The following is a 26,766-nucleotide window of genomic DNA, read 5'->3' as shown; positions in this document are numbered from 1 at the left end:
CATTAATAACTGTTTTTATGACTGTAAATAGTTTACTTATAAACTCACAAAATGAACATTTTAATCTTAATCACAGAATAAAAACTGGAGATTTTATAATATCTCAAGATGCAGGCCGGTTTATTTGAAGTTTATCTTTTTTTTTTGCATTATTATATAATTACCTGACTGTGATGTTTTAAGTTGGCCCATGATAATTTATTTACTTATTTATTTTGCTGTCTATCTGAGATCAGACAGGATGCATTAAAAGGACGTCAGGGAGATCATTTCCTACGCAAAAAAACACAATATTATATCCTGTCTACATTTAATTTCATCCCTTGTGGCCTGCTATTAAGAATGGCCCTGTTGCCCCTGCTGCCCATTGGCACAGCAGCTGGAGCAGGAGGACCGCAAAGGGGAGGGCCGAACGGGCCCCCTCTCCTCCTTGCAGCAGAGGATGTGAGCTCCTCTGAGTGGGCACTGTTTGTGAAAGAGCTCAGAGTCCAGAGCCTGAGCAGTCAACTCTAATTACCAGGTGTTGTGAGCGGCTCCTGTCCCAACTGGACATCCACAGGCCTCTCCAACTCAAGTGCAGCCATAGAAGAAGAACTCTTGAGGCTCTGTCAAGCGTGGAGGCCAGAGAGAGAGAAACAGAGCGAGAGAGAGAGAAAGATGGACACATGCGCCTGCGCTTTGGAGCTGCTGGGGATGCTGGTCTATGTCGGAGCGTGGCTGTGCGCTTTAGCCTCCACTATCTTACCACAGTGGCTGACCATGTCCACTGCGCTGCTGGCGGTAGAGAGCTACGAGCTGGGCCTGTGGGAGACATGCGTGGTCCAGGATATCGGGGGCATGGAGTGCAGAGCTTATGACACCCTGCTCGGCCTTTCCAATGACCTCAAGCTGGCCCGCATCCTCATGTGTTCTTCCCTTGTGGTGGGCATGCTGGGAATGCTGGTGGCTATACCTGGACTTTACCTGGTCAACAGCTGTAATAAACACGGAGGCAACCAAACGAAGAAGCGTTTAACCATCATAGGAGGGGTGATGGGAATGATTTCTGGAGTGCTGTGTCTGATCCCCGTGTCCTACATGGCCCATTTAGCCGTGATACATTTCTTTGATGATCAAGTACCGGATGTGGTGCCACGATGGGAGTTTGGTGACGCCCTGTTCTGCGGCTGGGGCGGAGGATTTCTTCTCATAGTGGCCGGGCTCCTTCTGGTCACCTCTTGCTCATGTTCACAGGCAGAGCCTGAGCCCGTGCTGGAGCAGAGATACCAGGGGATGAGTACAGATGTTTCCTTTAGGAAGCGCTCAGAGTATGTTTAAGGGACGTTTTGTAAATGATTTACCTGCATAGAGACAGCACAACACTATCACCTGTAGAATTGCACTCCGAACTGTTTGAAAATAATGATGGAAATATCTGGTTTTATATCAAAGACAGCATCTTTTATAAGGGTTGCTTTATGAAAAAATGTTTTGCAAAACAGTGATAATGAGACCTTGTAGAAAACACCACCAAATATGTGTTGCAGTTATTTTTAATGACTCACCTGGACAAGCCAACATTACATTTTCAGAGAACCTGCTGTGACCAGTAAAAATACATATTTTTAATAAAAAGCTTTATATTCCTTACTCATGGTTGGCCTCAGCATTATATCTCTTCTTCTCTGCCAACAAAGAAGAAAATATTATTTCAAGTCTGTTTCATGGAACACGTAAGCTTTTAAAATACTGTGATTGTAAGTTATTCTTGATACTAAAACACAGAGAAAGCACCCATTATCCTGTGCCTGGCTACGTTTGCTTATGTGCTGTATTGTGTATTCACATAAAGAATTATACTGAAGTTCTCTTGAATTTTTAATTTTCTTGTGCTAGTGTTGTATTATGTGTTGGAGTATGCTGAACATGATCATTATTTTTCAGTTTATGTTGATAAAATGAGAAGCCGTGGCCTCAATCTGTAGAAAACAATGAACATGTTATTCTATCATTATGTCAGAGGTGGAAACATGGTCACTCTCTCGCTCTTTAGCCATCCAGTTTACAATTAGTCAGATAAACCTAGAACCTATTTTGGTCTGAAGTGTTCCCTGGTTGCTCTGTAACCAGACGACAAGCTGAGCGGGTGTGGGGGGTGAGGGGGGTTTGGGAACTGAACAGCCGTCTTGGTCCGTCAGGTGTGTCTGCGGTGGTGGAAACACAGCTTGAGACTAATTCCATCAGCTTTACTGGTCACTCGCTGAGCTAAGCTGTGTTTAATGAATGCTCTAATGGGCAGCGTGTACTGTGAAGAATGCAGCACAGGTTGCCCTTGCGGCTCCCGCTTTGACATAATTACACAAATTTGCCAAGGTCAGAGGGCGCTGCTGCTCTCTGTACTCCACAACTGTCGCTATCATTTACATGGACACAGGTACAGTGACATAAATGTGTTATTGCATGGGAGGAGGAGGATTTCTAAACCTCCACATGCTAATAATGATGGTACCTTTTATGTGGTCCGCACTTACAGAATGAAGTTAATGAGAGATAATGATGACAGAATCAAATGTTGCCTAAGGGGCCCAAGACATGACAGACTTTGCTTTTGAGACCATAAAAAGTGGCCCTGTCAGGCCTCACAGAGCGGATTGAGAGGCACCCTCCCATCCTCTGACGCAGGCTGCAGTGAGCTGCCTGGTGTCTCCCAGTGTGAGGGCAGCTATCAGCAGGGGAGGCAGCGAAAACAACTGCATGATGAGATGTTCTTTTGGATTACTGCACGACTCCAAGTGCTGTGAGGCTGGGGCGGCAACACAAAGGAAATGGCATGCATTATGTTTAAATGCATCCAACTGCAAATAAACAAGCCTGCTTTGAGGGGTTGAGAGGCAGAGTTAATGATCTTTGTAAAATGACTGACTGTAATATGACCCTCTAACAGTTCAGATGGAGATGGGGATTATCCAACCCGCAGTTCAAACTATTATAAGATATGATAGTCAACATGCTGGGAATAACAATTTTGTGAAATCTTACACCGCTCAACACACTTAACAACAAACACATATTCCATCATGCTCAAGTTGCTACACACTCACAATTGCCATACCACAACCAATCTGTCTTATCTGAGAGGCAAGGATGAGAACAGAGTAAGAGGAAGATAAGAACCAATATAAGAATATAAAGGTACTGCATTGTATGTGATGGTCCTGTTTTCAATAAAGTCCAGCTGTATTATCAGCAAAATGAAACTGAAAGCTTCAAAAGTAAAAGTGCTCACTGTCGCCTGAGGTGGAGCTAGTTTGAATTGCTTTACATCCACTTACATAGTTTAGTCCAGTGGTTCCCAACCTAGGGGTCAGGCCCCTCCAGAGGGTCACAAGATAAATCTGAGGGGTTATGGGCTATTTAATGGGTGAGAGAAGCAGAAAAAACAAGGCTCTACCCTTAAGGTCTTGTGAGCAAACAACATCTCTGGAGGCAATTTATCAGCTGTCCTGAAGCTCTGGAGCCACATACACAACTTTATGTGTACAATTACTCTTTGATTACGCCTCTAATAACTCACAGACATCTGTAACAAGGGGCCCTAACCAGCCACTGCTGTTTTGTAAGGGGTCACAAGCCAAAAAGGTCGGTAACCACTGGATTAATCTCTAACACTGTATTGTGTTTTAAAAGCTTATCTCTATCTGTCTTTTAGTGCAAAATCATCATCTCAAAAGCTACTATACCTTTCAGGTGAATACTGTGGAGTTAAAATGTAATATTTCCTCTGAAATGTAGTACAGTGGAAGTGTAAAGTGTAGCACACAATATAAACAGTCAAACCTGAGTAACTGTATTTACTTTCCACCCCTGGCTGCACATAGAAATGGCACCGGATATAACACATTTGATCAGATCTTGATGTCTGGGGATGACTGCAGGAAACTCTGAAGAAGATAGCAGAAAATATTTGGCTTAATTGCTCATATGCTTTGGGGCTTTACCACCAATCATCTTTCTAGTTTCTAGTAAACAAATAAATAAATTGTCATCGTCGATAAATGGCTTTGTGGTAAAATGCTACATACTTGATGTGACTCGTCTTTTTGATCGTCCTGATCACTTTCATTCCTCTTTCAGAGCCTTCTTGGACAGTGGACCTCCATTAAACATTATTGTTGATAGAGTAGATGACTTAGCATAACAGATTAGATAAATCATATCCAGCTCAGGGCATTATGTCAGGCTTATCTGTAGCGTGGAATGTGCAAGAGAGAGGTGAAGACAGAGGCAAAGCAATGGACGGAGAATTATTTAAATACTTTCTCTCTCATCTAGAGGAATGTTTTTGAATAATATTTAGTTGGTTCTCCTGTTACAGACTACTTGACATGAAGTATGCAGTTTTTGTCTGTTGAGTGGTCCGGGCATGTACACCTTTCATCCACTCCTGGGACTAGTGTTTTTGACAGAATTCTGTGCTCGGATGAAGAAGGCCTTTTGTTCCTCAGCAGAGGTACCGTAGGCCACCGGGCCACAGTTTGTGTGCGTGTCTTACTTGGCAACAATCACTACTGTGAGGCGGCCCCCTCTCCCTACTCACATGCCTGCTCTTGTAAGCCTCCTACCCAGGTCACATGAGCAGGGCCCCCCAGTCAACCTGACCCGCTGGGGTCCCTCCTCACGTGGGGACCCCACGTTAGAAGCCTACACATGTCACCTCCCACGGCTTGTGTGGTGATAATGCTGATCAGTCATTACGAGAACGCTCAGACTGCTTCCTCCAAACAGCCCTCTTGGATCACACTGGAGAGATAAATGTTGTAATAAACATCTGCGTCTGTCCCTGAACTCTGGCAACACACATCCAGGATAGCTGAAGTCACTTCACATGAGACACATGGACTGAAAACTGAATCTAGCTGGCATACTGGAGGTTTTATTTAGACAATTACAGCAGGAACTCAAATCTTATAATACAATACAATATATCACAGTGCAGTATTAAATCAGCAATAATCAATATTTTTATATTAATAATGGATGAAATGACTAATGGTATTGGAAAGGTGTTCTGATGTGATAAACCCACATACAATTATCACCAACTTGCAGTTCTGCATAGCTCTGCTGAGCGTTTACTGCCCATTTATATTAGCTAAAGAGCTAACTGAGCAAGAATTAGTTAATATTGTATCATCAATACAGCATTGATCAGGTAGACAGAAACATGAATCCAAATGAATGCTAGTGTTGCTGCATCTCTGCTGGATGTGTTAACAAGCTTCATAATAAGTTAGCCATATTAAGTTACAAAGTGAAAATCTGTTGTTTTTGCTCCGTTGTCCCCAAGTGGCCAAAAAAAAATCTGTTATTGGCAGGTTAAAAGATGGATTCTTATGTACTTCACTAGCTCCCTACAGGGCTACGTTTTTCTCAAGGTAAACCGGTTTGATTCTTTCTGCTGTAAGTAGGCCTACATTTCTGAACTTCTCTGCATGGTCTTGTGTGACTTGTGATGAATAAGGAGTGCTCTTTAAAATGGCATTTGAATGTCACATTGTCAGTGCTTCTTTAAATCAGAATATTAATCTATTTAGTAGTTAAAGCAAGCTTTTGTTTATGTTGAAGTTAAGTGGGTCTAAATGAATCCTTGACAGTTATGATGCTTTATTTTGATGTGCTGTCCTATATTCATGTGTAGCAGTGTTTCCGGTAAGATAACATGGCAAACATTCCACTACAAAGGCCAACCCCATACTGTGAGTCAATGATAAATTTTGTGATTCAGCAACACTGTGCTTCATGTGGAACTTTTCTGCTTTGAAATCTTCCTACAGATGAAAAAGGTGAAAATCCCGCATTGTAAGTTAGTACCCTGTTCCTTACACTAGGTTGTTCCATCATGGGATGTCTTCACTGTGAAATGTAGGATTGTCTCTGCCGTGGTTGTCTCCATTTGGCAATTCACACTTCTGTGCCAGGGCCCTTTCTGTCCAGGGACCGTGGCACGGATCCCTGATGTCCCTGGGGGAGTCTGAGCTCAGGGCCTGCCAGGCGTAGCGGTAACACAGGAAATGCAGCCCGCTTATGAGCATCAGAATGGAGGCAATGATACCCACTCCGATGGCTGAACCAACTTGCTGTCTGACGGGAGCTGCGGGGAGGTGGAACTCAGGAGGAAAGTCTATGGTGCTGTTGTTCATCACAGAGCTCATGTTCCACACCAGGGGCACCAAGCAGAATATCCCCGTCAGCACATACAGGGTCCCTGCCAGCACGAAGACCAGCCTTATGTTCCTACGATCCGCTACAGAGAAGTAGACCATCCTCATGGCCACTGCACCGCTGATGTTCCCAGCCAGGCCGCAGATCACCGCCAGCATCATCAGCACCTGAGCCGCAGGGATCTCTGCAGGAGCAAAGTGGTCCCAGATGCTGATGCTCTGACAGTTCTCCATTATGGGAAGGGCGTGACTGTAGAAGCACGCCTTCCAGATACCCACCCAGGCCACGCCCGAGGTGATCACAGACACATCGGCCACGTGCCACAGCCGCCACTCGTTGAGGCCGGCTGTGGTCATGGTGAGGATCCACGCCAGGACCCCAGCCATCAGGCCCAGGAACTGCCAGTGAGCCGTGTGGGCCAGATAAATCATCCTGCCCAGTGACAGTGACTCGAAGGCTCAGGGAGGCTGGTCGCTGACTCACACGATGTTGAGTTCATACAGTGTGACGTCCATCATGCCTGCTACAAACACAAAAACCCACAACTGTGTTAAAACGGCTAAAGTTCTCAGAAGTGTGCTTAGTATATCCACATTAACATTCTGGTATTATCTTCATTTTGTTTTTGTACGCACTGTTAAAAATTCACTGTATAAATTATGAAAACTTGGAATATGATAGTTAATGTTCTATGTATGTCTATGGTGTGTTCTGGAAAAGCTACTCTATGATGCTCCTCAAAATAAGGGTCAGTTCACCCAAATGACCCCCAAAAAAAACATGTTTTCTGACATACCCAGTAACCTTTAGTGGGATATTTCTTTCATTCTTTTTTCATTTCGAACAAAAATAAAATATAAAATATGAAAATACGATAAGTAGATTACGATATACAAAAGGAAAATGTTATAAACAATATGTGTAATATGTCTGAAAAGAAACGGGCAAAGCAGAAGCTTGTTATTTTTCCCACCACTTATTTAACTCTAAATAGTTCCTGTTTATTTTATAAATTTTCCATATATCATTGTGTATTATGGATTCATAGCAAGATAACAAATATACAGTAATGATGTATACATTCTTTTACATTTAAAACCAAACAAACCATCACCCTGTTAGGTTTTCACCCATCCCATTACAGTCAGTATATCTCTGTTTGTGCAATGTTTTAGCACCGGCTCCAAACTATCTAATCTCCAATCTAGCTATGTAGATCATTTTTACGAGGGTTTGAGATTACCTCCTCAGACATTTTGTCCAATACATTGGAGGCGAAGAAAAAGACGACAATCAGTCGTCTTTTTCAGTGGAACCACTTTCTCTTAAAGAAATGGTGCCTATGAAAAACCATTTGTACTAATCCTTCAAGGTTTATTCAGGTAGATGAATAAATGAAATGCAGATATTGTCTGGAAATGAGAGGTACTTAAAGGCCGCATTAACCTACCGAACCTAAACCTTAATTAATCAAATTATCAATCCTCAATGACACACAGTGAACATGAGGCTTTTTGAGGCCCCTGGGGATTTTGGGCTCGGGGAAGTTGCCTGCTTTGCCTACAATAATCAGTATTTTATATTTATTCATGTAAACTTAAATATTAGAAACTGAAATATTAAAAAAGACACCCACTCAGTTCATCAAAGACAGTTGCAATATGTTAGTATCTGAAATATTCTGTGGTAGGTAAACACTAAACTTGTCAACATGTAAGAATAGGTGATTAATAAATCAAGTTTACCATGAAGACCACGTGTATTGTAACTGTATTTAAGTATACATTAATTAACACTCAGATTTATTACCATGGAGGAAGATCTTGGACCACAAAGATTAAATCCACCTGCACTAATTTTGTCTGCCTGGTCGAAACATTTTAAGGGTTATTTTGGAGTTCTGTCTCAGGCCTCCTTTGACACAAGGTAGTAAAACAGCGTAGCCTTTGAGCAATTTTATTATTCCACCCTTATATTCTACGTTTCTCCTACATTATCACAAATATAAACAAACAGTGTGACATTATAACATCTTCAAATATGTTGAGGAAAAAGCAATTACCGTAGCAAGTTTTGATATATCCATCAATACTATCCCAGATGGAGATTCAATTGTTAATCAATTATTTTGAGAATTAGAATAAAAGTCCTCAAGGTTGCACTGGAAGTGACAAGAAAGCTCGTTTTCTAGTAACTGTAGGTTCAGTCTGTTCAAGCATTAGTGTAGTTAATGATTGTCCATTTAAATCTTTGCATGTTACGCAGACCAATAAAACAAATCCTCTGCAACGTCTTTTTCCTCACCTTAATGCGTCTAAAGTTCTGATTTGTTGATCTCCACATGCACAGAATCCTTCCACAGAAGCTGTATTCACCACACGAGAATGAATCGGAGTGAAGGCCCACATTTTGTTTCGGTTATGCGAGAGGATAAATGTAACACCTGGCTGTCAAAAGATCTTCCTTGCCATGTCAAAGTCTTTATCTTCCACATTATCACTAGAGCGGAGGGCGTAGTGAAGTTAATGAATGACAGCGAAGAAAATCAAACAAACAACTCCTGCGTGATTCCAGCAGACTCTTTATTTAATATAAAGGAGCACATCTGAAGTGTTAAGAGTCAGGATGTAGCAGTGCATGAAGTGTGTGAAACTAATATTCTCAAATGTGCAGAACAAACATCCTCTAACAGGGTTCACCCTTTGGGAGACTGAGTCAATCCTTACAGTCTGAAATTCAGTTCAAACTGGTCAAAATGCTTTGCGGTGATTTAGTTCCATATTTGGTTGCAAAACGATCAACCCGAACAACTTTTAGAGTTGAAATTTAACAGTGAGTCAAGTAACAACTGTGGTAACTATGCATTCAACATCTGCACCATGAATAAGACAAAAGACAGAAACACTTGGTCATTTTATACGTGGCAATATCATAATCTAAACAGGTTTTTTTCCGGCTGTGAATAAAACAGAACAGCACTGACAGATGCAACGTGTAGAAGTGAATTAAAAGACCCGACAGTATTGGCGGTGACACGGGTGACTCCCCAGGCACTTCAATGTGGATTTCACTTGAGTTAAAGTCTGGATTTGAAGTGCTACAGTTCTTTTGTTTAGTGAAGTCGAACAAGTGCTCTTTAAAATGACCAGTATCTGCACAGGTACTTTACACTAGCATCAGTGAGGAAAGAGAGAGCACAAAAGTCTCAGTAAAAGGCCACTAGTTTATGTATAAACGTTAACAAAAACGGTTGCTTTTAGTGAAATATTCGGCCAGTTTTGCTGGATTATGTGAAAACGTGTTGACTGTTAAATTACTTAAGTGAAATGAAACATGATAAATACTCCTAGTTGCTCAGCGTGTGAAACACACATCAGGTAGCGTGGCTGCTCAAATCAGTTGAAGATAAAATACTGTCCCCTTCTGCGCAGATTCAAAAGGCTATAATAAATTACTAAAAAACATAAAAATAAAAACAAAGCAAACGTGGCATGAAAGACATTAGATACAGTGGTTAATGCCAAGAAAAGCAGCATCTTTCACAAGGGAGTTCCTTATGGATGCTGTCCGTCCAAGTGGTGTTACGGCAGTCCGGTTGAGAAGATGTGAAGTGGTAAGACATGCTTGGATGAGGCTTCACCACAGACGTGAAAAAAAACCCAAAAGACTCTCTCAGCAGATTCCTTGTCTCTGTGTCCCTCTGTTGGACACAGGGCTCAACTGCAACTTGGGGCGATTTTAGTCTTCATCATCAGTTCCTCAGTGTTCAACATCTTCACAGGGCCAGCCTCTGCTCTATCGGCAGACTGTCCATCAGACACTTGAGCTGCTCCTCGCCCAGTTTGATTTTATCCTCAAGCTTGCGCTGCTCGATGATGAGCGCCGACTTCATCTTGACAAAGTGCTCATAGTCAGTAAGGCTGTCCTCCTGCAGGTAGCTGGACAGGATGTCGTAAACCACACGCTCCCGACGGTCCAGGTTCTCCTTCAGTTCCTTCGCATCCTCATGCTGTCGAATCAGCAGCTTCCTCTTCTCAATCAACGTTCGCTGTAGATGAAAGAAACATTAGGAGTTGAGAAGATACATCAAGTCCCTTTTTCTCTTTTGGTGTGGTGTTAGGAAACAGAGCAATATTCAACTCACCCTCTCCTCAGCAGTAGCATCCTCCTCCAGACTGTTGAGGGCGTTCTCCACTCTGGCCAGACGGCCCGACAGGGACAGCAGCAGGCTCACCACCTTGTCCAGGTCCCCGACAAACATCCTGAACTTGTCCAGCTCGTTGGGTTTGCAGATCTGTTGGACTCGGGCCTCCACCTCATCTCCCAGAGCGTTGTTGTCGAGGACATCTTCCTGAAGACTCTCCCGGGCCTCCCGCAGCACCTGGAGCTTCTTGCTAAGGCTGTCAATCAGCTCTTGCTGCAGATGGGCATAAAAAGAAACAGAAGATACTAAATCAAAACTTAAAAAGGTAACCTGTGTATTAGGTGATGAGGTTAAAGGAAACAGACCTTTAACCTCATCTTTACTCCAAGATTCCCCTTGGTTCATTTTGTTCTGCTAATACCCATGAACGGTTCAGTAAGAGAACAGTACCTTCTTGTTGGCCAGATCAATATCCAGTTCATCTTCTGAGTCCTCCTCCTCCTCCTGCTCCTGCATGTCCTTCATCTTAATAAGGAGCTCGGCTTTGGGAGCAGATGTGCTGTAATATGCAGAGCTGGTCACCATGGTGACAGCTGCTGCCATACTGTCCTCCTTTTCCCTGAAATACAAGTAAGAAATACTGTTTCAAACCAACCAAATAAGAATACACAGGTTACCTTTTGTCAAAAGAGCCAACGGGCCTCATGAAAAAATCACTCATACGAACACATTTGCTCAGTTCATCCTATTTTAACTATTTTACATTGATCCGTTACTTGAAGATGAATATTTCGACTTCTCTGTTAGCTTGTTAACTAGTTTTACTTCACACTTATTCTTTTCTCTAAAACCAATATGCCATGAACCACTTTGCTTCAGTAAGACATTTTTTAGGTCAAACAATTCCAGATGGCATGTTGTTGGTAGCTGTATTAATATCTTCAGGTCACCAAATACAACTACTGGCACTGTTAAATTTGTCTGCTGATTTCTACAGCAGGACTTGACACTCTCACTATTCTTCTTTTTACTTCCGGTAACATTTTTGTGAAAAAAAAAAAAAAGTGTCCACAAAAGGAAGAACAAGAAGATCTTGGGTAGCAATTATGGTGCGCCAACTATGCTAATCTAATGAACACGCACCTCCTTATGAACAGGTATTCACCTGGTTGAGACAAGCAATTTTATGGAAGTTTGTGCAGTTAAAGAGAATTTGATGAATCAGACGTAAAATGTGCGTGCACTCAAATATTGTGCAAGTCGTGTATATGAATTTGTTTCAACTCATAAAACTCACACAGATGACTAAGTGTAACAGAGCTAACAATTTTTCAGGAGTTATTGTATGTCAAACAAACTGCTGAGAGAAAATGCACAGTCTGTAGGTCAAACAAGGTAAGGTACAAATGAAATGTGTCTTGAACAAGGCACTTGGCTGCATGTAAGAAAGATCTAAACATGGCCATCTCTCAGGCCCAGTGCGGAAGCAAAAGGGCGAGGCTGACCTTTCCTCAGCAGGCCGGGTGGCTGTCTGTTTTGGGAGAACCTTCCTGCGCTGGTGAGCTCCTTCCAACAGCTGCTCCCCCTGAGGGAAGATGCCCTCCATCAAGTCCATGGTGGTTTTCATCTTGCTCTGGTCCAGAATGTCAGCTAGTGATTTATCCTTCCCCATGATGTCCCTGGCCAGCTCCTCTCTCTTCTGATCCTCCTTAGACAGTCCTGTGGTCACATCTGTGGGCTGTGGTGGCTGCTGACTGTTAGAGTTGACCTGATCTTGAACAGTACTCATGTACGCGTCTCTCTGGGGCTTTGGGTCCGTCTGAACAGCTGGCGTACTTTCGGGCTCCCGTTGCCGATTAAAGGCACAGAAGACCGAGTCCTGCCCTCCAGCTCCCAGAATGCCGAGCCTGGTCGCACCAGGACCCTCTGTCTCTACAGCAGGGAAGTCACTGTGCTGCAAAAATGGACAATTCTCCTTCTCTGTGACTCCCTCTGAGTGGACAATCCTGATGGGCACTTTCTTCACTGCAGGATTCTGGTTTTCTATCACATGCTCCATCCTGAGAAAGATAGAAATAATCTTATAAATAGAACGTTTCTCTCTGAAAGGAGGAGAAAATCTCCTGTTGTAGTTATTCCAGCCATTCGATGATTTAAAGTTTCTCTGCATGATGGCAACTGAGATTTTTTCCATGCCCAGTACACTGGAATATCCAAGACATCTGGACTCCTCCCAGCACTTTAGTTTCTGCTAGCTGCAATAATCCTACTGTACAGTCATAAGTTCACTACAGATGATACCACTTAATTCTGAATCGAGAAGATGAACAATAGGGGCTTTTAGAGTACATCTTCCATTTTCGTCATTTCTTTAAATGCCTGTGGCTTTTAAAGAAATGTGGAGAATCCCTCCAATTTACTGTGGCTTGACAGCGCTCACACGTTGATTCTACAGTGGCCGTGACTCTCAATAAGCTCCTTTGTACATGTAGCAGAAAGACACGATAAGTAGTTTAGTTAAAAAGACTGTGTTCTGACTAAACTGGGCGAGAGTTTAACAGTAGCATCAAAACTATGCTCTTATGAATTAGTCTCCCTTCTGATTAAGCAAAAAAGGTTTACCTTTTTGAGTCTTCATCCTGTATGGAGACCGGTGGTTTGTCACTGAGTCTCTGTGGGGAGAACTGTGGCGATGGAGAGCGCTGCCGCTCCATAGTGGCCGGCCCTGAAGATCTGTGGGAGGAAGCTGGGGGAGAAGAGGCAGGCTGGGGATTGGATGTTGATAGGTGATGATCTGCCCCTTGTCCTTTGTCCACAAGTCCTTTGCCCTGCTCAGAATTTCCCTTTGCAGATAGGGTGGGGACAAAGGCGGAGTTAGGGTCAGCGTTAGGAGAGCAGTGGGTGAAGATTTCACTCTGGGAACTGGTGAAGGATTCGTGGGAGTCGACCTCTGGGCATCTGAGTGGGGGAGGCTTCTCCAGCGCATAGGTCGTCCTCCTTGGCCCAGAGGGTGGTTCGCTGTGGCTGTGGTCCTTAGGCTGTGGGAGGGCAGACTCTGTGAGACTATGAGAGATAGATGTGGGTCTGTGGTTCACCGTGGCAGGGGCAGGTCTGTGTCTGCACTCAGGGTTGGTTCCTATCATGGGCGGAAGGGGTGGCGCCGAGTAGTGTTCAAACTCCACAGGCTTTTCTCTAACTTTACAGTCACCGGGTCCTCTGTCAGAGAACCTGAGGAACACAATAGAAAGCTTTTAATTACACACTGTTCAACAGCCAGGCAGCATGGGCTATCATCTGCAGCTCAATCAAATAATACACTGTGGCAGAGGCCTTGTTCGTCTCTCCAGCAGCCACTATGATTATGCCAGCATGACAAGACACACGTCTCCCTCTCTTCTGCAAGCCTCCTCCCTGGTTACTGTTCAGCTGGCAGCCTGAAGAGGAATATTTCAGTTCCCACAAGTCAGCATAGAGGAATAAATAATCCTCCAGTGCAAAGAAGCAAGACCGGATCGCTTTTTCCTGCCTGATTCACATTTACAGTTTTAACTCTTTACAGGTAAAGTTAAAGATAGAAGAGGGACAATATTTGGAGCTGACAGAAATCATTAGAGGCCTGATCGGGAACTAAAGGAGTTCAAGTGATTGTATACTAAATTTTAACCAGTATGCGTTTTTATGCTTTAGCATACAGTAATTCAATCATTCAGTACAACACGGTGGATGTCGCCTATATTGTAAAGGCATGCAAACCCGCCAAATACTATGGTTTCACGATAACAGATTACATTTCCATGGCGTGCTCTGATACAAATTCAATTAGGAGTAATCAGACAAAATTAACACATAAACCACGCAGCTCTGATTAAGGACAAAACTGTATTAACTCTGCAGTCACAAGATACAGTTTGGTGACTTTTAGACAGACAGACGCCATTAACCCAAACCTCCCAATTGGAATTCTACATGCTGTAACAAGTTACCCAATGAACAATTGTTGTCACAGCTTACAACCTCCCTCATGCCTCAGCTCTGCAGTGTGAGAAAGTTACCTCACAGAAACATGACACATGATACCAGCAATATTTCTGCAGGAACTGCAGGGATATGAGTGGTGGGAAGGATATGGAGTTATGTTGCCATGATGTAGGTTTTCAACCAATGACGCATATGTATGTAAGAACATATTATTTAGGGCAGTAGAGATTCACAACAACCAAAGAAACACAGTTACGTGTCTATATGACAAAGCATTGTTGCCCATCAAAGGTGACTTTTTCCTCTGATTTTTTCACTGTGTAAACACTACTGCACTATATACTTTGTAAAATAGGAGACAAGAAATAAATTCTTGTTGTTTTCTGTCTTTATAAATATAAAGCCACGGTAGCATTAGCTACAGTATAGGTAGACTAGGATCAAATACAGCATATTTCCATACTTGCAAAAAAGCAAAGAATGCACAAACTCACCCTATGTGACGTGTTACTGCTGTCATTTCCGTAGACGAGAAGTAAAAGTGAGCGTGTCTGCTGGCTCACTGTGACAGAGGCCACCTGTCGGTATCTCTTTACACTTATATCAATAACACTATCTGGGTGGAGCATGCTTTACTTATGATCTCATCTCTGCTTTCCATACAGCTCAGCTCACAGACCTTTCACTGACAATAACATCCTCTGTAATTCACTGACAATAACATCCTCTTGTAATGCAAACGCAGCGTCAGATGGTGTGACTCCAACAATGAAGTTGCTCAAGACAAGATACTCTACACCCTTTAGTGAGTTTCACCTGTGAGAGTTTAGTGGTTACAAACCATGAAGTCATCTTGATCACGTCACTACACGTAGCTTAAAATTGATTCTAAGTAAGGGGAGCAAAGGCGAATAATGTTTCAAAAATATTGGACACCACTACAAACTGGCATTAGGAAAAGAAAATGCATAGATCAAATACACGCATTACTGCATCAACCTCCATTACAAAGCATGACACTCCTCCAGAGCCATAGAAGACAATAAACTATTACAATTATTATAATAATAATAATAATTATTTCTCAGCCAGGAAAAGCATATGACTGGACACTGCTGGCTTCCACAGAATGGCTGAATAGTGGAAAAATGCTAAATTATTTAAGGACTAGTTAAGCAAGCTGAACAGGCACAACAGGGAAGATTAACCTCAAACAACAAGACTTCAATGTTTTCATATGGCAGGAGTTCATAAGGAATCATCGAAGGATCACATTAAGTCATCAACGTTACCTGTAAACACTTCCACCCTGCCCGAAAAACAAACAAACAGTCACTTAGGAGGGAGGTTTAATCCAATGTGATCAAAACTATGTAAACAGAATGTATTTCTTGTTCACCATCTTAGCTTAGCGTGTCAGCACTCTAATATTTGCTAATTAGGTATTTGGTCATAAACAAAGGTTTTGAATCAAAATCTTGATGGTGCTGGATAAAAACTTTTGGGATCACCTCAGTTATTAAAATTCCCTCGGTGGGGAAGATGAACGTCTGTTCCAAATCCAGTCAGTAGTTGTCGAGATATTTCACTCAAAACCACAAATGTGAACCTTATGATGGCGCTAGAGAAAAAGTCAGAGGATCACCAAAGCCTTCACCCTCTGGGGACTGTGAATATCTGTTACACAACTTCATCATGACAACTCATCCAGTGGTTGTTGAGATATTTCAGTTTAGGAGTGGTGGTTTCATCAAAAAGACCAACACTGTTATCCATTAGAGCTGCAACGATTTATTGATTTGTTGTCAACTATTAAATACATTTTTAATGAATCACGATTTAATCAAATATACTATTTTGATAATCGAATAATTGGTTTGAATAATTTTTTAATGAAATTTTTTTCCCACTTCTTCACTCTGTGACAGTAAACTAAATTTTTTTGGCTTGTGAATAAAACAAGACATTTGAGGACATCATCTTGGGATTTGGAAAACAGTGATCAGCATTTTTCACCATTTTTTTATGCCATTTTATAGACCAAAAAACAAATCAGTTAATCATGAAAATAATCATTAGTTGCAGCCCTACCATCCATAAATATCCCAATTATACAAAGTAACAGATCTTATTGAAGATAATTTCATGCCTTCGGGCTGGCCCCCTGAACTCGGGTCACCATTACATTCTGATGCAGAAACACTTCCTCACTGTCCCAGTCATGGTCAAATGCCTCGCCTACACTAGTAAACCTCCACTAAACGACACAAAGCACAGCCAGAGAGACAGCTTATGTTGTCACAGCTGCACCCAAGGCAGTGCCACTGGTATGTCACGACAGATTATAAAGACTTCACTGTTCCTCTACAAACTTACTGCCTGCTTTCACTGATAAAGCTCAGGAATAGAAAAATAATAAAATATCACACTAAATATGCTAAAAGAGCAAAATAATAAATACAGAAGTTAACGACGGTCAAATAGAGCACTGTCAATTATAGTGTTTTATATCAATTATGTGCTCAGTAGTGATAAATAATAGTTTCCTCCTGAGGTGATCACTTAAGATTACCCAAGAAGCAATCCCTAGAGTAAAATATTAAATACAAAAACACTGATATTTTTGTTTTTTCATGCTGTACTGCATACTAGAGACAGAAAAATAGCCCCACTGCTAAAGACACTGGTGTCCTAGCAGGTAACATTAAATGAAATGCACTCACCCTGTGGCAGTGTTGAACGGTTCAGCAGGTTTACTCTCCGCCTGGGAATATTCTGTCTCAGACTTTCTTGCAGGAACTTGAATCTTCTGTAAATAAAGTTGAACAAACACAATGTCCATTATGCAAAACCATCCAAACAGTTCACAAAGAAAGAGCCCGCCAGCAAAGTTTTTGTCTTTTGTTAATTATCCCAGCTAACTCATGTTGCAGCTTCCTGGTTTTTCAACAGTAGTGAAAAAAAAATATTGATGCCCCTCTCCATTCCTTAGGCCGAGGGTGTGTCAATATGAACAAACATGGATTAATATTTGACTTGACTCTTTCCTTTGTTCCTTTCACTTCACTCTGTTTGTCTTAATGAGATGTAAAGCCACCTCGAGGGCTTCATAAAGTTGCAACATTTAAGTGAGTAAAACCAAGTTACAACTAAGAGACCATTATTCCATTAAAATGTTTGTTCAAAACACTTGGAGATCAGGGACAGTCAGACTTTGTGCCTCACCTGCCCATAGAAGTCAGCTGAAGGAGACGATCGGGATCTCTCATGGAAACCAGTGGTTTTGGTTCTCTCCTCTGGTCCTGGATCCAGGATGTTATCAGCTGACCGATACCGCCCAGAGGCTCTTGTTTCTGGGTTTTTCTTCTGTACATTCCACCTTGCCTCATACTCAGGGAAGGTACCCAGTCTTTGCTGGTCTAGGACAGACAGCTTGTGTGCAGAGCAAGGACCTCCCTGGACCTCTTCAGTGTATTCTCTGCTCCTGATGCCTTTCACTGTGTCCTCTGTTTCACTGGTTGTAGAAGGAGCTCCGGCCTTGGCCTCTGTGTGGTTCTCGGGATAGTCCTGAGGGGGAATTTGATTGGGAAAAGCGGGTTTTCTACTTTCTTTAAACAGCCTCTGTTGGTCTAGAGAGGAGCTTGCCTTTTCAATGCGAGGGAGATCTTCCTTCACCCCAACTTCATGGATTTTGTCTGGTTCTGAAAAAGATCGTACCTTCTTTTCTGCAGGAAAACGCTTTCGACCACCAATGCGAGTTACTTGACCCCCAGCAGGCCCTGATTTAGTCATTACAGACTCTGAGAAAATTGGCAGAGGGGTGATATCTTTATGGGCCAATGCTGGGGATGGGTAGTGAGGTAGGGCCTCTGCCGCAGGGTGCTCTAGTAAGACAGGCTCCAGGTCTTTTCTCCTGAAAGACGTAGCCATGAGCACCCTTGCTTGTGCTTCCTTCAGATTAACCTTGTAGATGTTGGTGAAAGAGCCATCTGCAGAGGTTGGGGTAGTGTTTTCAGGAGACTTCCAGATATCTTGATCATCTTCAGTCTCACCCTCGGTACCAGGAAGGGTAGCTGCACTCTTACTTTTCTGCAGCTTGGCTCGTCTCATCTGGATTTCATTCCTTAACGTGGTGGCAAAGCGGTCACTGCGTTTCACCTGCTTGCTTTCAAGGGACTCCTCAGAATTTGGGCCTCTTGCGTCTTGGCCTGCAACATCCATAGACAGAGAGTGAAGCATGGGGGTTGCCTGGGGGCAGATCTTGTTGCTCACTTGGTTGTGGTGTCTGGTGTCTTGAGGTAAATCTCTATGTTGTAGTGGCAGAGACCTCCGCTGTTCAGACTGTCCACTAGGAGGATAACTCATGAACTGAGCTTCTGCACTTTGTGTGTTGTGTCCTCTCTGGCTTCCCCTATCATCAGAGCTGGATTTAGGTACAGAGGTTTCTAGTACAGCAGGAACTTGATGCTTGCTGTATCCATTACTGTCTTTTCTGTGTGAGGAGTGTTGCTGCTGTTGGGGCAGATGATACTTCAGTTTGGTGAGTGGGCTAAGAGAGTTCTGCTCATTTCCAGACTGTGATAGGTCTACGCCTGTGACACTCTTCCTATCCTCTGATTTCCCTGACAAAGGCTGGTGGTTAGGTTGCGTGGGCTGACATGTTGTGACACAGTAGTATCGGTTATGTCCACTGCTATCTGTGTTTTGGTCAGTGGCTGCGGTAGACAGGGAGGTGCTTAAGTTCCTTCTATGGCTCTGACCAAAGTGTTGTGCAGAACCATTCGTAGGCAGTTCCTGCATGCTACAATAGTAGCCAACTACGTTCTGTGGCTTTGGAACGGGCGTAGCATAGGGCTGAGAATAAAAAGTGCTTTTGTCACTATACTGTCTTTGATGGTAGGGCTGACCTTGCCGAACATCACAGCTGGACAGGGAGTACTGCTTGTTTGAGCTGAACTGGTTGTGATTCGATTTATCAGATGAAGTGTAAAAAACGTCACCGTCATTTTTCGGGGATAGGTTGTGGCTTTGGTGATTTTCTGTGGAAGGCTTACAGGGGACATGTGATTCAGGACCTTCGGGGTGAGCTGCAACAAGCCCCCTTTCATGTACCTTAGTAGCAGCAAAACTGTCACTGCGTGCAGGTGGAGGTGGAGGGGGAGGAGAGGGGGAAGCGGTCTTCTTTTTTTCAGGGACATGCCAAACAGGTCCATAGCTTGTTCTACTTGAAGTGGAATAGTGGGATCCAGCTGAGTCCTCAGTCTGTGGACCCTCGCAGCCTGTGCTAACTCCTGGCATCTGGAAGTACGCCAGCCTATCGTCCTGTTTGACTCCCTCATTTAGGCTCTGGCTGTTTCTGCCATTGTTGTGCTTTCCTCCTGTCTCCCCCTGACTGAATTTATAGAGCATGTTCTCTGTCGAGGCAGCATTGCTCTTTGAGAGGGTATAGTCTGGTGTGCCAGAGCTGGTGGAGAAGGAGCTGTAGGCTGAGTCTCGTTTCCCTCCTCCAAGATGCTCCATACTGTTATTGGACTTGGCAGGTGACAGCTGACTGGCAGGGTAGGAGTGCGAGACGTGTTCTAGACTGTCCATACTGCCGAGAGAGCTGTACTGATCGGACACTCTACGCAGGTTTGTCTGCTCCCAGCCGGAGGAGAGATCAGTTGAGGATGAGCTGGAGGTTAAAGCAAAGGACCAAGTGTGAAAATACAAACAACAGCAACCAGTTTTTTTCCCTGCAAAAACAGCCTTGTATCTAAAGAGTGCTGTTAATCAAGTTATGAATTATGATATCAAATTATTATTATGGCCGTCACATTTAGATCCAATAAACTGTCCGCTTTTTGGCCACTGGAGAATACAGCAACATTAACAAAGACAGCTTAAACACAGCCTAAAGCCTATTAAATATAGGTCTCTCTACTTAGAATTCACCATTTTATGTTTCTAGAAGGTTATAGCATTGTCAATCAAATTAACCTTTACCATCTGAGAAAATCACAATATCTTTAGATTTTGTTGGAAAAAGTCTTGCAGAATGACAACTCAACTCCATGTAAAAACTTTAAAAAATGTTTTTTTATTGGCAGAACAGTTCGATTGTGTCTGTAGTAGAACAACGCAGATATCTAACATTGAGACTCAAAAAGGCAGACTTCAAGATCCAAGAGTTACCTTGCATCATATCTGGTTTGCCAGACTGGCGTGGGCGGAGACTGTGTTTTGGCAGTCTCCGATTGGCTTTCGTTGAACTTGGTGGAGTGCCAGGAGTGAGGCCTGCTTATGGGTTCATTCCGCCTGCAGAGAGGGCAAAAAAAAAAAAAAAAAAAAAAATACACAGACTGCATTAGAGCCCAGCCCCTTATGGAAAACAGTATGTGCTTGCAATAGCTACCACTGCAGCTCAACAAGTAAAACATTTACTTGTTGAGCTGCATCTATATCAAGGCAGTGATTTGCAACATTTTTGATTTACTCCAACATTCACAGACAGAAAGTGTTTTAGATGGTCTCTGTTTAATCAAAAACATACCCTTTAAAGCGATTCTTTCTGAATTGCATGTCAGGAAAAGGCGAACAGAACATATCATCGTAAAATGACATACACCCAAATACAATTTAATTTCCTTATTAATATAGACACAAAACATGTCATGGACAGACAGTGTATTGCATGCTGTACAAATGGAACACAAGATAATCCAAAGAGACATGCCAATGGGTGCAGGTAATAAACCACAGGAAAGGGAGAGTCGCTACGAGAGGAATGAGGATGATATTACTACTAGACAAATGATTAACATGATTATGGGCACAGGAAGTGGAAAAAAAGGGAATAGGCACTACTGATTACGATGAAGCTACAGAACCGTACCTCATGGAACTTCGCAAAATCTTCGTAAGAAAGCTTCTTGCCACATGCACGTCATTCTCTGAGGGCATTTTCTGAGTTACAATATCCACCATTTTCATATTCCTGGGCAGCAGGGGGGAGGAACACACACACTAAGAGCTCACCAACAATTGACTGGACTCAGTAGAAGACAGGACAAAGACCACCTGACATTTAGACCGTTGGTTCTGATTGCTGAAAGTTTGTGCACACTGTAGCACTGCAGAAAACTCAGTGTCGCAAAAGCTCACTAGGACAAAAGTTCCTTAAATTACTTCTGATCCAACTGAAGTATCACACACTGTTCAAATCCCAGGACAGTAATATGTACTATAGAAGTGTAAATGTCTGCTGATACATGGTATTATAGCCCCCTCTCCTGGTCAAACTCATGCATACTCATGATGTCACACTTTTGAGTGTCATCGAAGTTGAGAAATATTGAGAAAACCCCTGTATGATGGAACTCCAACACAGAAGTCAATACCAGAGTGAAACAGATGCCGTTTTACTCATCTCTCATTAGGCACATTATAGAAACAGTACGTAGCTGAGGTGAGCTGGTTGTGCTCAGACTTTGCCATATGGTCCCAGGGGGAACACAAGCCCAGCATGGGGCAGAGGGCTTAACAGAATAGAGAATCTCTTACACAATCAGATCAGCCACCATCACCCCTCAATCCAAGCTGTCGTCTGCCGCCCAGACAACCTTTCTATCCTCAATGGGGTTCAAAGCTTACATCATCTGACAGGCACACGGGACTCATTTAGTAGTCATTTAGTTCACCTGTAATTGTGTGTACAATCTTTATACAAGGAGGGTTGCACGGAAAATTATAATTTATTCGACACAAATCTCTTTTTTCTACTTGTGTAAAATGGGTTCGCAAACTAATTCAAGGCCCGTGTTTTAAATCAGTTTATTTTGTGGTATTTGACTTTTTTTCCTCTTTTATTTATTTATTTTTTTTTTTTCTTCCACACAAGCTTCTGACATCTATCAAAGACAGACATCATTTAAGCAGAATGTTTTAAAATACTTTAAAAACATCTGTTAATACTGTGATTTCATTTTTTTGCCTCAGTCTAGTGTTGCATGTTAGACCTTGGTAACTAGTTTTACACAGAGGGAACTGTGAAACATTGGCGTTATTTTAGACAAAGGTCTGCTTGCTTATGTTCTCATTGGACTAGAGACTTGCCCTACAAAGCCATGAGGCCAATAGGTCCTGCCCCCTCAGTCACCTTGTCTAAAGGCCTTCAATGATCTGATGACAAGAGGTCCCAAAAACAGCGTTTTTCAGATGAAGACCTGAAAACAAACTACTGGGTGAAATGAATAACACACGCTATTATGATTGCACCCTACGCTAATTTTATAGATTGAGAATTTTCAGATTGAGACAGAGATTTGGTTAAGCTCAATAAAGTGGGACAATTCCACAAAATTAATAGTGGATTAAAGTTAAGGCCTATTTAGAGGACAAAGAAAAGCCAACATGGAGCTCAGTCTTCCTCATCTCCTCACAGCCTGCGTTTCTAGGGCACTATGAGCTAGCCACACATGGCGCCGGCTATTGGTATGCAAATGAGTCTGGTTTTATTAGGCCTATCGTCAGGACTACAGCTGGGCCAGCACAGATATGCTAGGAAAGTGAATCAGTTGGCTGGAATGGGGGCAGGGGGAGAAACTGTTTTCTGAGTGATCAGTTTTAGAACCCCATCTTGCTTCAAATGTATCCGGTACCAACTAGTCCACATTCAAAAATAAACAGCTCACTTTGGCACACAAAACCAAACAGACAACTTGTTAAGCTAACGTCCAATTAATTTACACAACTTTAGGAGAATATTCTTAGATGATTTTGTTTTACCTATAAGCCTCTTCCCTCAAAGATTAATTTGCATTTGGTTTGGAAATGCTAAATCTTGCTGATCATGGCTTAACCTAAATGATGAATGACCTCATACTGAATGATAAGACAAAAACAATCGCAACAGACAGAGTATTAGGGTCATAAAACCTATCACCGAAGGCCCCAATATGTCCCCCAGTTATTCACTGACATCTAACAGGACAAAAGACAGCAGGTATGACGGACTTCAAACACTGAAGTCAAAAGTTTAAAATACAAAAATTGATTAATACATAAAATAATGTTCATTTTGACTCACCAAACATCTGGATGAAGGAATTCAAAATAGACACAAAGCAGACATGGGTTATCCAAATGACCGTAAAATAATATTGGATTGGAGCTCAGTTTGGAAGTGAGACCAGTTGTACCCGTGTGCTGATCAGGCACCACATTCCACAGACACTTCAAAGACAAGCCAAAATAAAGAGACATGCAGGACGCTGAGGTCTGAGCATCAGCGCACAACTAACACTGATCCACACACCTACCAACAACTCGAACACATCGCCAACACAGAACAGCCATGACTCAAACTAAGTTCTCTGAACAGAATTAGTTTAAACGAAGGGGAGATTTCCTTCAGGATTACAGGGGTTTTACCCCTGAGAGGGGGTGGAAGAGAGTACAGAGAAGGAGGAGGGCCATTGTCACAGCCAGTCCCCCTTGGATCGTTCCCGTTCCTTGCCTCGTCTCATTGGCTCTAAGAGGCTAATATGCTAATGACGGGATGAAACGCCGGACTCCTCTCTTTCGATCTCCCTTCTTGTGCTGCAGACATGCATTTCTACCATTACTATGGAAACAGGTTTCTCTCTAGGGCGCAAGGGCACCCCGTTTCCTGAAAGCCTTGGGTAACGAGCACTGCAACTGCCCAAGCAGGAACATCAGCAACACATGGCAAATACAACTTAGTATTCAAAATGATTGTCTTTGGCACATTTCGTTGTATTCATTATTTTAGGTTTTGTTAGTTGTAGTTCAATGAATGTATGAATATCTGTGGCAATCTAAGCCCAATACTTTCCTGCTTAATTATCAGTGTCACTTCATTCTTAGTGTGGTGCTATTTTATTTATTACCTCTTATTTATTTATTTTTTTTAAAATAACGTTTTATGTTCAGGTGTGATTTTATGTTCTATGTGCTTTGCAGATGCCGGTGGATACTAAGATTGATGAATTTATTTATAGATCTAATTTTCAACTGCTGTCCTATGGTGAGATATTTTGAAAACTAATGAAGTGTAAAGTTAAGAATCATTTCAAACCTGTCTTTAAATGGTATTTTAACATCGCTGAGGCTTGGGAACTAGGATTTTACAGGATTCTCATGTTCAAATTCTCCACAGACTCCCATAATAAAAAGAGGCTTTCTTTATATCACATAACTACTGACATTATTAGCTGGTTCTGTTTAAGAAATAATCAATGATACAAGAGTGCCAACCGCTGTGCAGTTTGAAGTGAATGGCCTAACAAGCATGTTCATTTTCAAAAACCGTTTGACACACCTTTCTTTAAAAAAAAAAAAAATAAAAAATCTTTGCAATTTGGAAATCAAAGTAATCCAAACTGATAGGTTCGTTTAGTTAAAGCTATAAAGACTATAGTTGTTTCAACAGTTGCCTTTGGATAACGACCCTCCTAAATGGGGGAAAACAATCCTGCTTGAGTGACAAACAATTGTTTTTCTCTCATTAATATGTACTCTGGCACACCAGCAAAGGAGGCAAGAAGATTAGCAGAGAATGGTTGCAACCAAAAGCTGATAGGAAGGCAATAAAACTCACAGTGATCTATTGTGAGGAAAAGCATAGACAGAAAACAATGTTTTCTTTGTGAGGTACAACGAATGCATTATTTTATTCTTTAACAAATGCCTCCCATATCTAATACGTTTTGATTTGACCAAGGTGTGACATTCTTCTGGCAAAAAAAAACATGTCAACACAAGCCATACAATGTGTGGCTTGGATAGATGGATGCGTTAACTATTATATAACATCTGACCAAATGAAGTATAGCATCATGTACAGTATTGGACAGGAAAAAGTTGTATACACCTAACCTGCACTTTGCAGGTGAGCCGGTTATTTCATTTGGTCCCTGAGGGTCTGACAAAGGCCCTCTTTAGCAGACCCTACAATCAAACCAGTCATGTTTCGGGTGAGAGAGGTGAACCGTGAGCAGCATATAATGACCAGCACATTCCTGGGCTGAGTGGCATACCAGCTGTCAAGTCACTGGCTGTCTGCACTGACCTACAGCCCAGAAACACCTGGAAATCTTTTGTCTGAGGGTGAGGGTCCGAACAACATGACTATAACAAAGTACTCCACGTCCTGCACACCGTCAATTATTACAGTTCATGGACAATTAGTGACTCAGAGTGCTGGTGTAATTCACCAACAACCTCTCAATTACTTAAAGCGAGCAGTCGGGCCTCTCTTTCACCTGTTGTTAACTGCATCACAGCTGAAGTGTGAAAGACCGAGTGCAAGCCAAGCAACAACAACCAATAGTGTGGGGATTAAATGTAGTCCCTCACAATGACATACTGTAATTGACCAGCCACAAACAAGCCGTAAAAGTGTCATTTATAATATAATAGTGAGCAAACATGCACAAAACAAACCAAACTGGTGTGAGAAATGATTAAATTTCTATATATCAGCCATGACATGCTCTAGTTCCCTGAGGGTGATCTTCCCCCTAAACGTTCCTAATTGCTGGTATGTGATGACAAAGCAGTAATAATGTAAGACGAGATGACAAGATATAAGAAGTTTTCCATTCAATATGACAGATAAACACAAAAAAAAGATATATGTTACGATGTATTTAGCACTAAACTGGTAACTGTGGAATAAACAATACACACACAAATAGCCTGGCCCAACAGGTAAAACACTGCTGTGTTTTTACAATAATGAAAATGTAAAAATTAAACATAAACCCTAAAACACCTACATACATCTTGTGTCACTCACATACCTCATGAATGTACGAACTAACATTTCTTCATGTCAAGTTGCAAAAACCCCATCACAGCTCAACGCAAGTATATTTTTTCTTTGATTAGACTGCAAAAAGAAAAAAGATTAGATTGAAACAGCCTGTTAAGCTATTGATCTACTCCAATGACTCCCTGTCAACTCACCTTGGCAATGGAATGAACCAAAAAGAAACCGCAGGGTGCAGTTAAGAGAGGGCTACAATGAAATCTCTAAACTAGGATTTCCTCAGCTGAGACCCAAACAATTTTAAGAAATCTGCTTACGACAAGAATTCAGTGCACAGCATTCCAAGCATACCGCAAGGGCTTATTTAGAAAAACAAAGACAGGTAAACTTAAGCCACTGCACTGCAACCCCTAATGAATGTGTACACTGTAAGTTAGGCCAATAAGCTTATCCAGGTATAACTGGATTGTGCACCAAACCTCCGTGCAGGCCTTGCTCATCTAAAACAGCTATATACTGTAGATGTGTAATTGTTTTGGAAACAGTATTTTTGATGCCGCAACAAGTATAAGGGAGACGCACAGAAGCAGTCGCCTTCTGCTACAGTAGTCAACGCCTCTTCCAATGCAAATGAATGAAGCACATTGATAGCTGTGGTACTTCTGTAACA

The 26,766-nt window shown here is 42.2% G+C and overlaps 3 protein-coding genes across 6 annotated transcripts in view; 1 reads left to right on the top strand and 2 right to left on the bottom strand.

The window, feature by feature from the left end:
- LOC123971410 (cytoplasmic FMR1-interacting protein 1 homolog) overlaps nucleotides 1–26,766 on the bottom strand; it is a 1,205,200-nt gene that overhangs the window by 156,325 nt on the left and 1,022,109 nt on the right. The window lies entirely within an intron of this gene.
- On the top strand, nucleotides 658–1,317 carry LOC123971460 (putative claudin-24). Its single transcript, XM_046050320.1, has one exon. The coding sequence runs from the start codon at nucleotides 658–660 to the stop codon at nucleotides 1,315–1,317; it is 660 nt and encodes a 219-aa protein (XP_045906276.1).
- The window catches only part of shroom2a (shroom family member 2a), a 31,424-nt gene continuing 13,422 nt past the window's right edge, over nucleotides 8,765–26,766 (bottom strand). For 3 of the 4 annotated variants that reach the window (XM_046050181.1, XM_046050182.1, XM_046050183.1), the window contains exons 4-11: nucleotides 20,498–20,620; nucleotides 17,549–19,997; nucleotides 17,047–17,132; nucleotides 12,968–13,573; nucleotides 11,851–12,405; nucleotides 10,796–10,964; nucleotides 10,346–10,618; nucleotides 8,765–10,249 (exon numbers count right to left, since the gene is read on the bottom strand). In XM_046050181.1, the coding sequence (XP_045906137.1) occupies nucleotides 9,977–10,249; nucleotides 10,346–10,618; nucleotides 10,796–10,964; nucleotides 11,851–12,405; nucleotides 12,968–13,573; nucleotides 17,047–17,132; nucleotides 17,549–19,997; nucleotides 20,498–20,620 (4,534 nt within the window). In that variant the 3' untranslated portion in view covers nucleotides 8,765–9,976. Of the gene's footprint in view, nucleotides 10,250–10,345; nucleotides 10,619–10,795; nucleotides 10,965–11,850; nucleotides 12,406–12,967; nucleotides 13,574–17,046; nucleotides 17,133–17,548; nucleotides 19,998–20,497; nucleotides 20,621–21,197; nucleotides 21,305–26,766 lie in introns of those variants that run through there. The other variant, XM_046050184.1, reaches the window with a different exon arrangement.

This window comes from Micropterus dolomieu, linkage group LG05 (genome assembly GCF_021292245.1).
Source record: "Micropterus dolomieu isolate WLL.071019.BEF.003 ecotype Adirondacks linkage group LG05, ASM2129224v1, whole genome shotgun sequence".
Lineage (NCBI taxonomy): Eukaryota > Metazoa > Chordata > Actinopteri > Centrarchiformes > Centrarchidae > Micropterus > Micropterus dolomieu.
The sequence above is the reverse complement of the archived record's forward strand: the minus strand, read 5'-3'. Positions and strand labels throughout refer to the sequence as shown.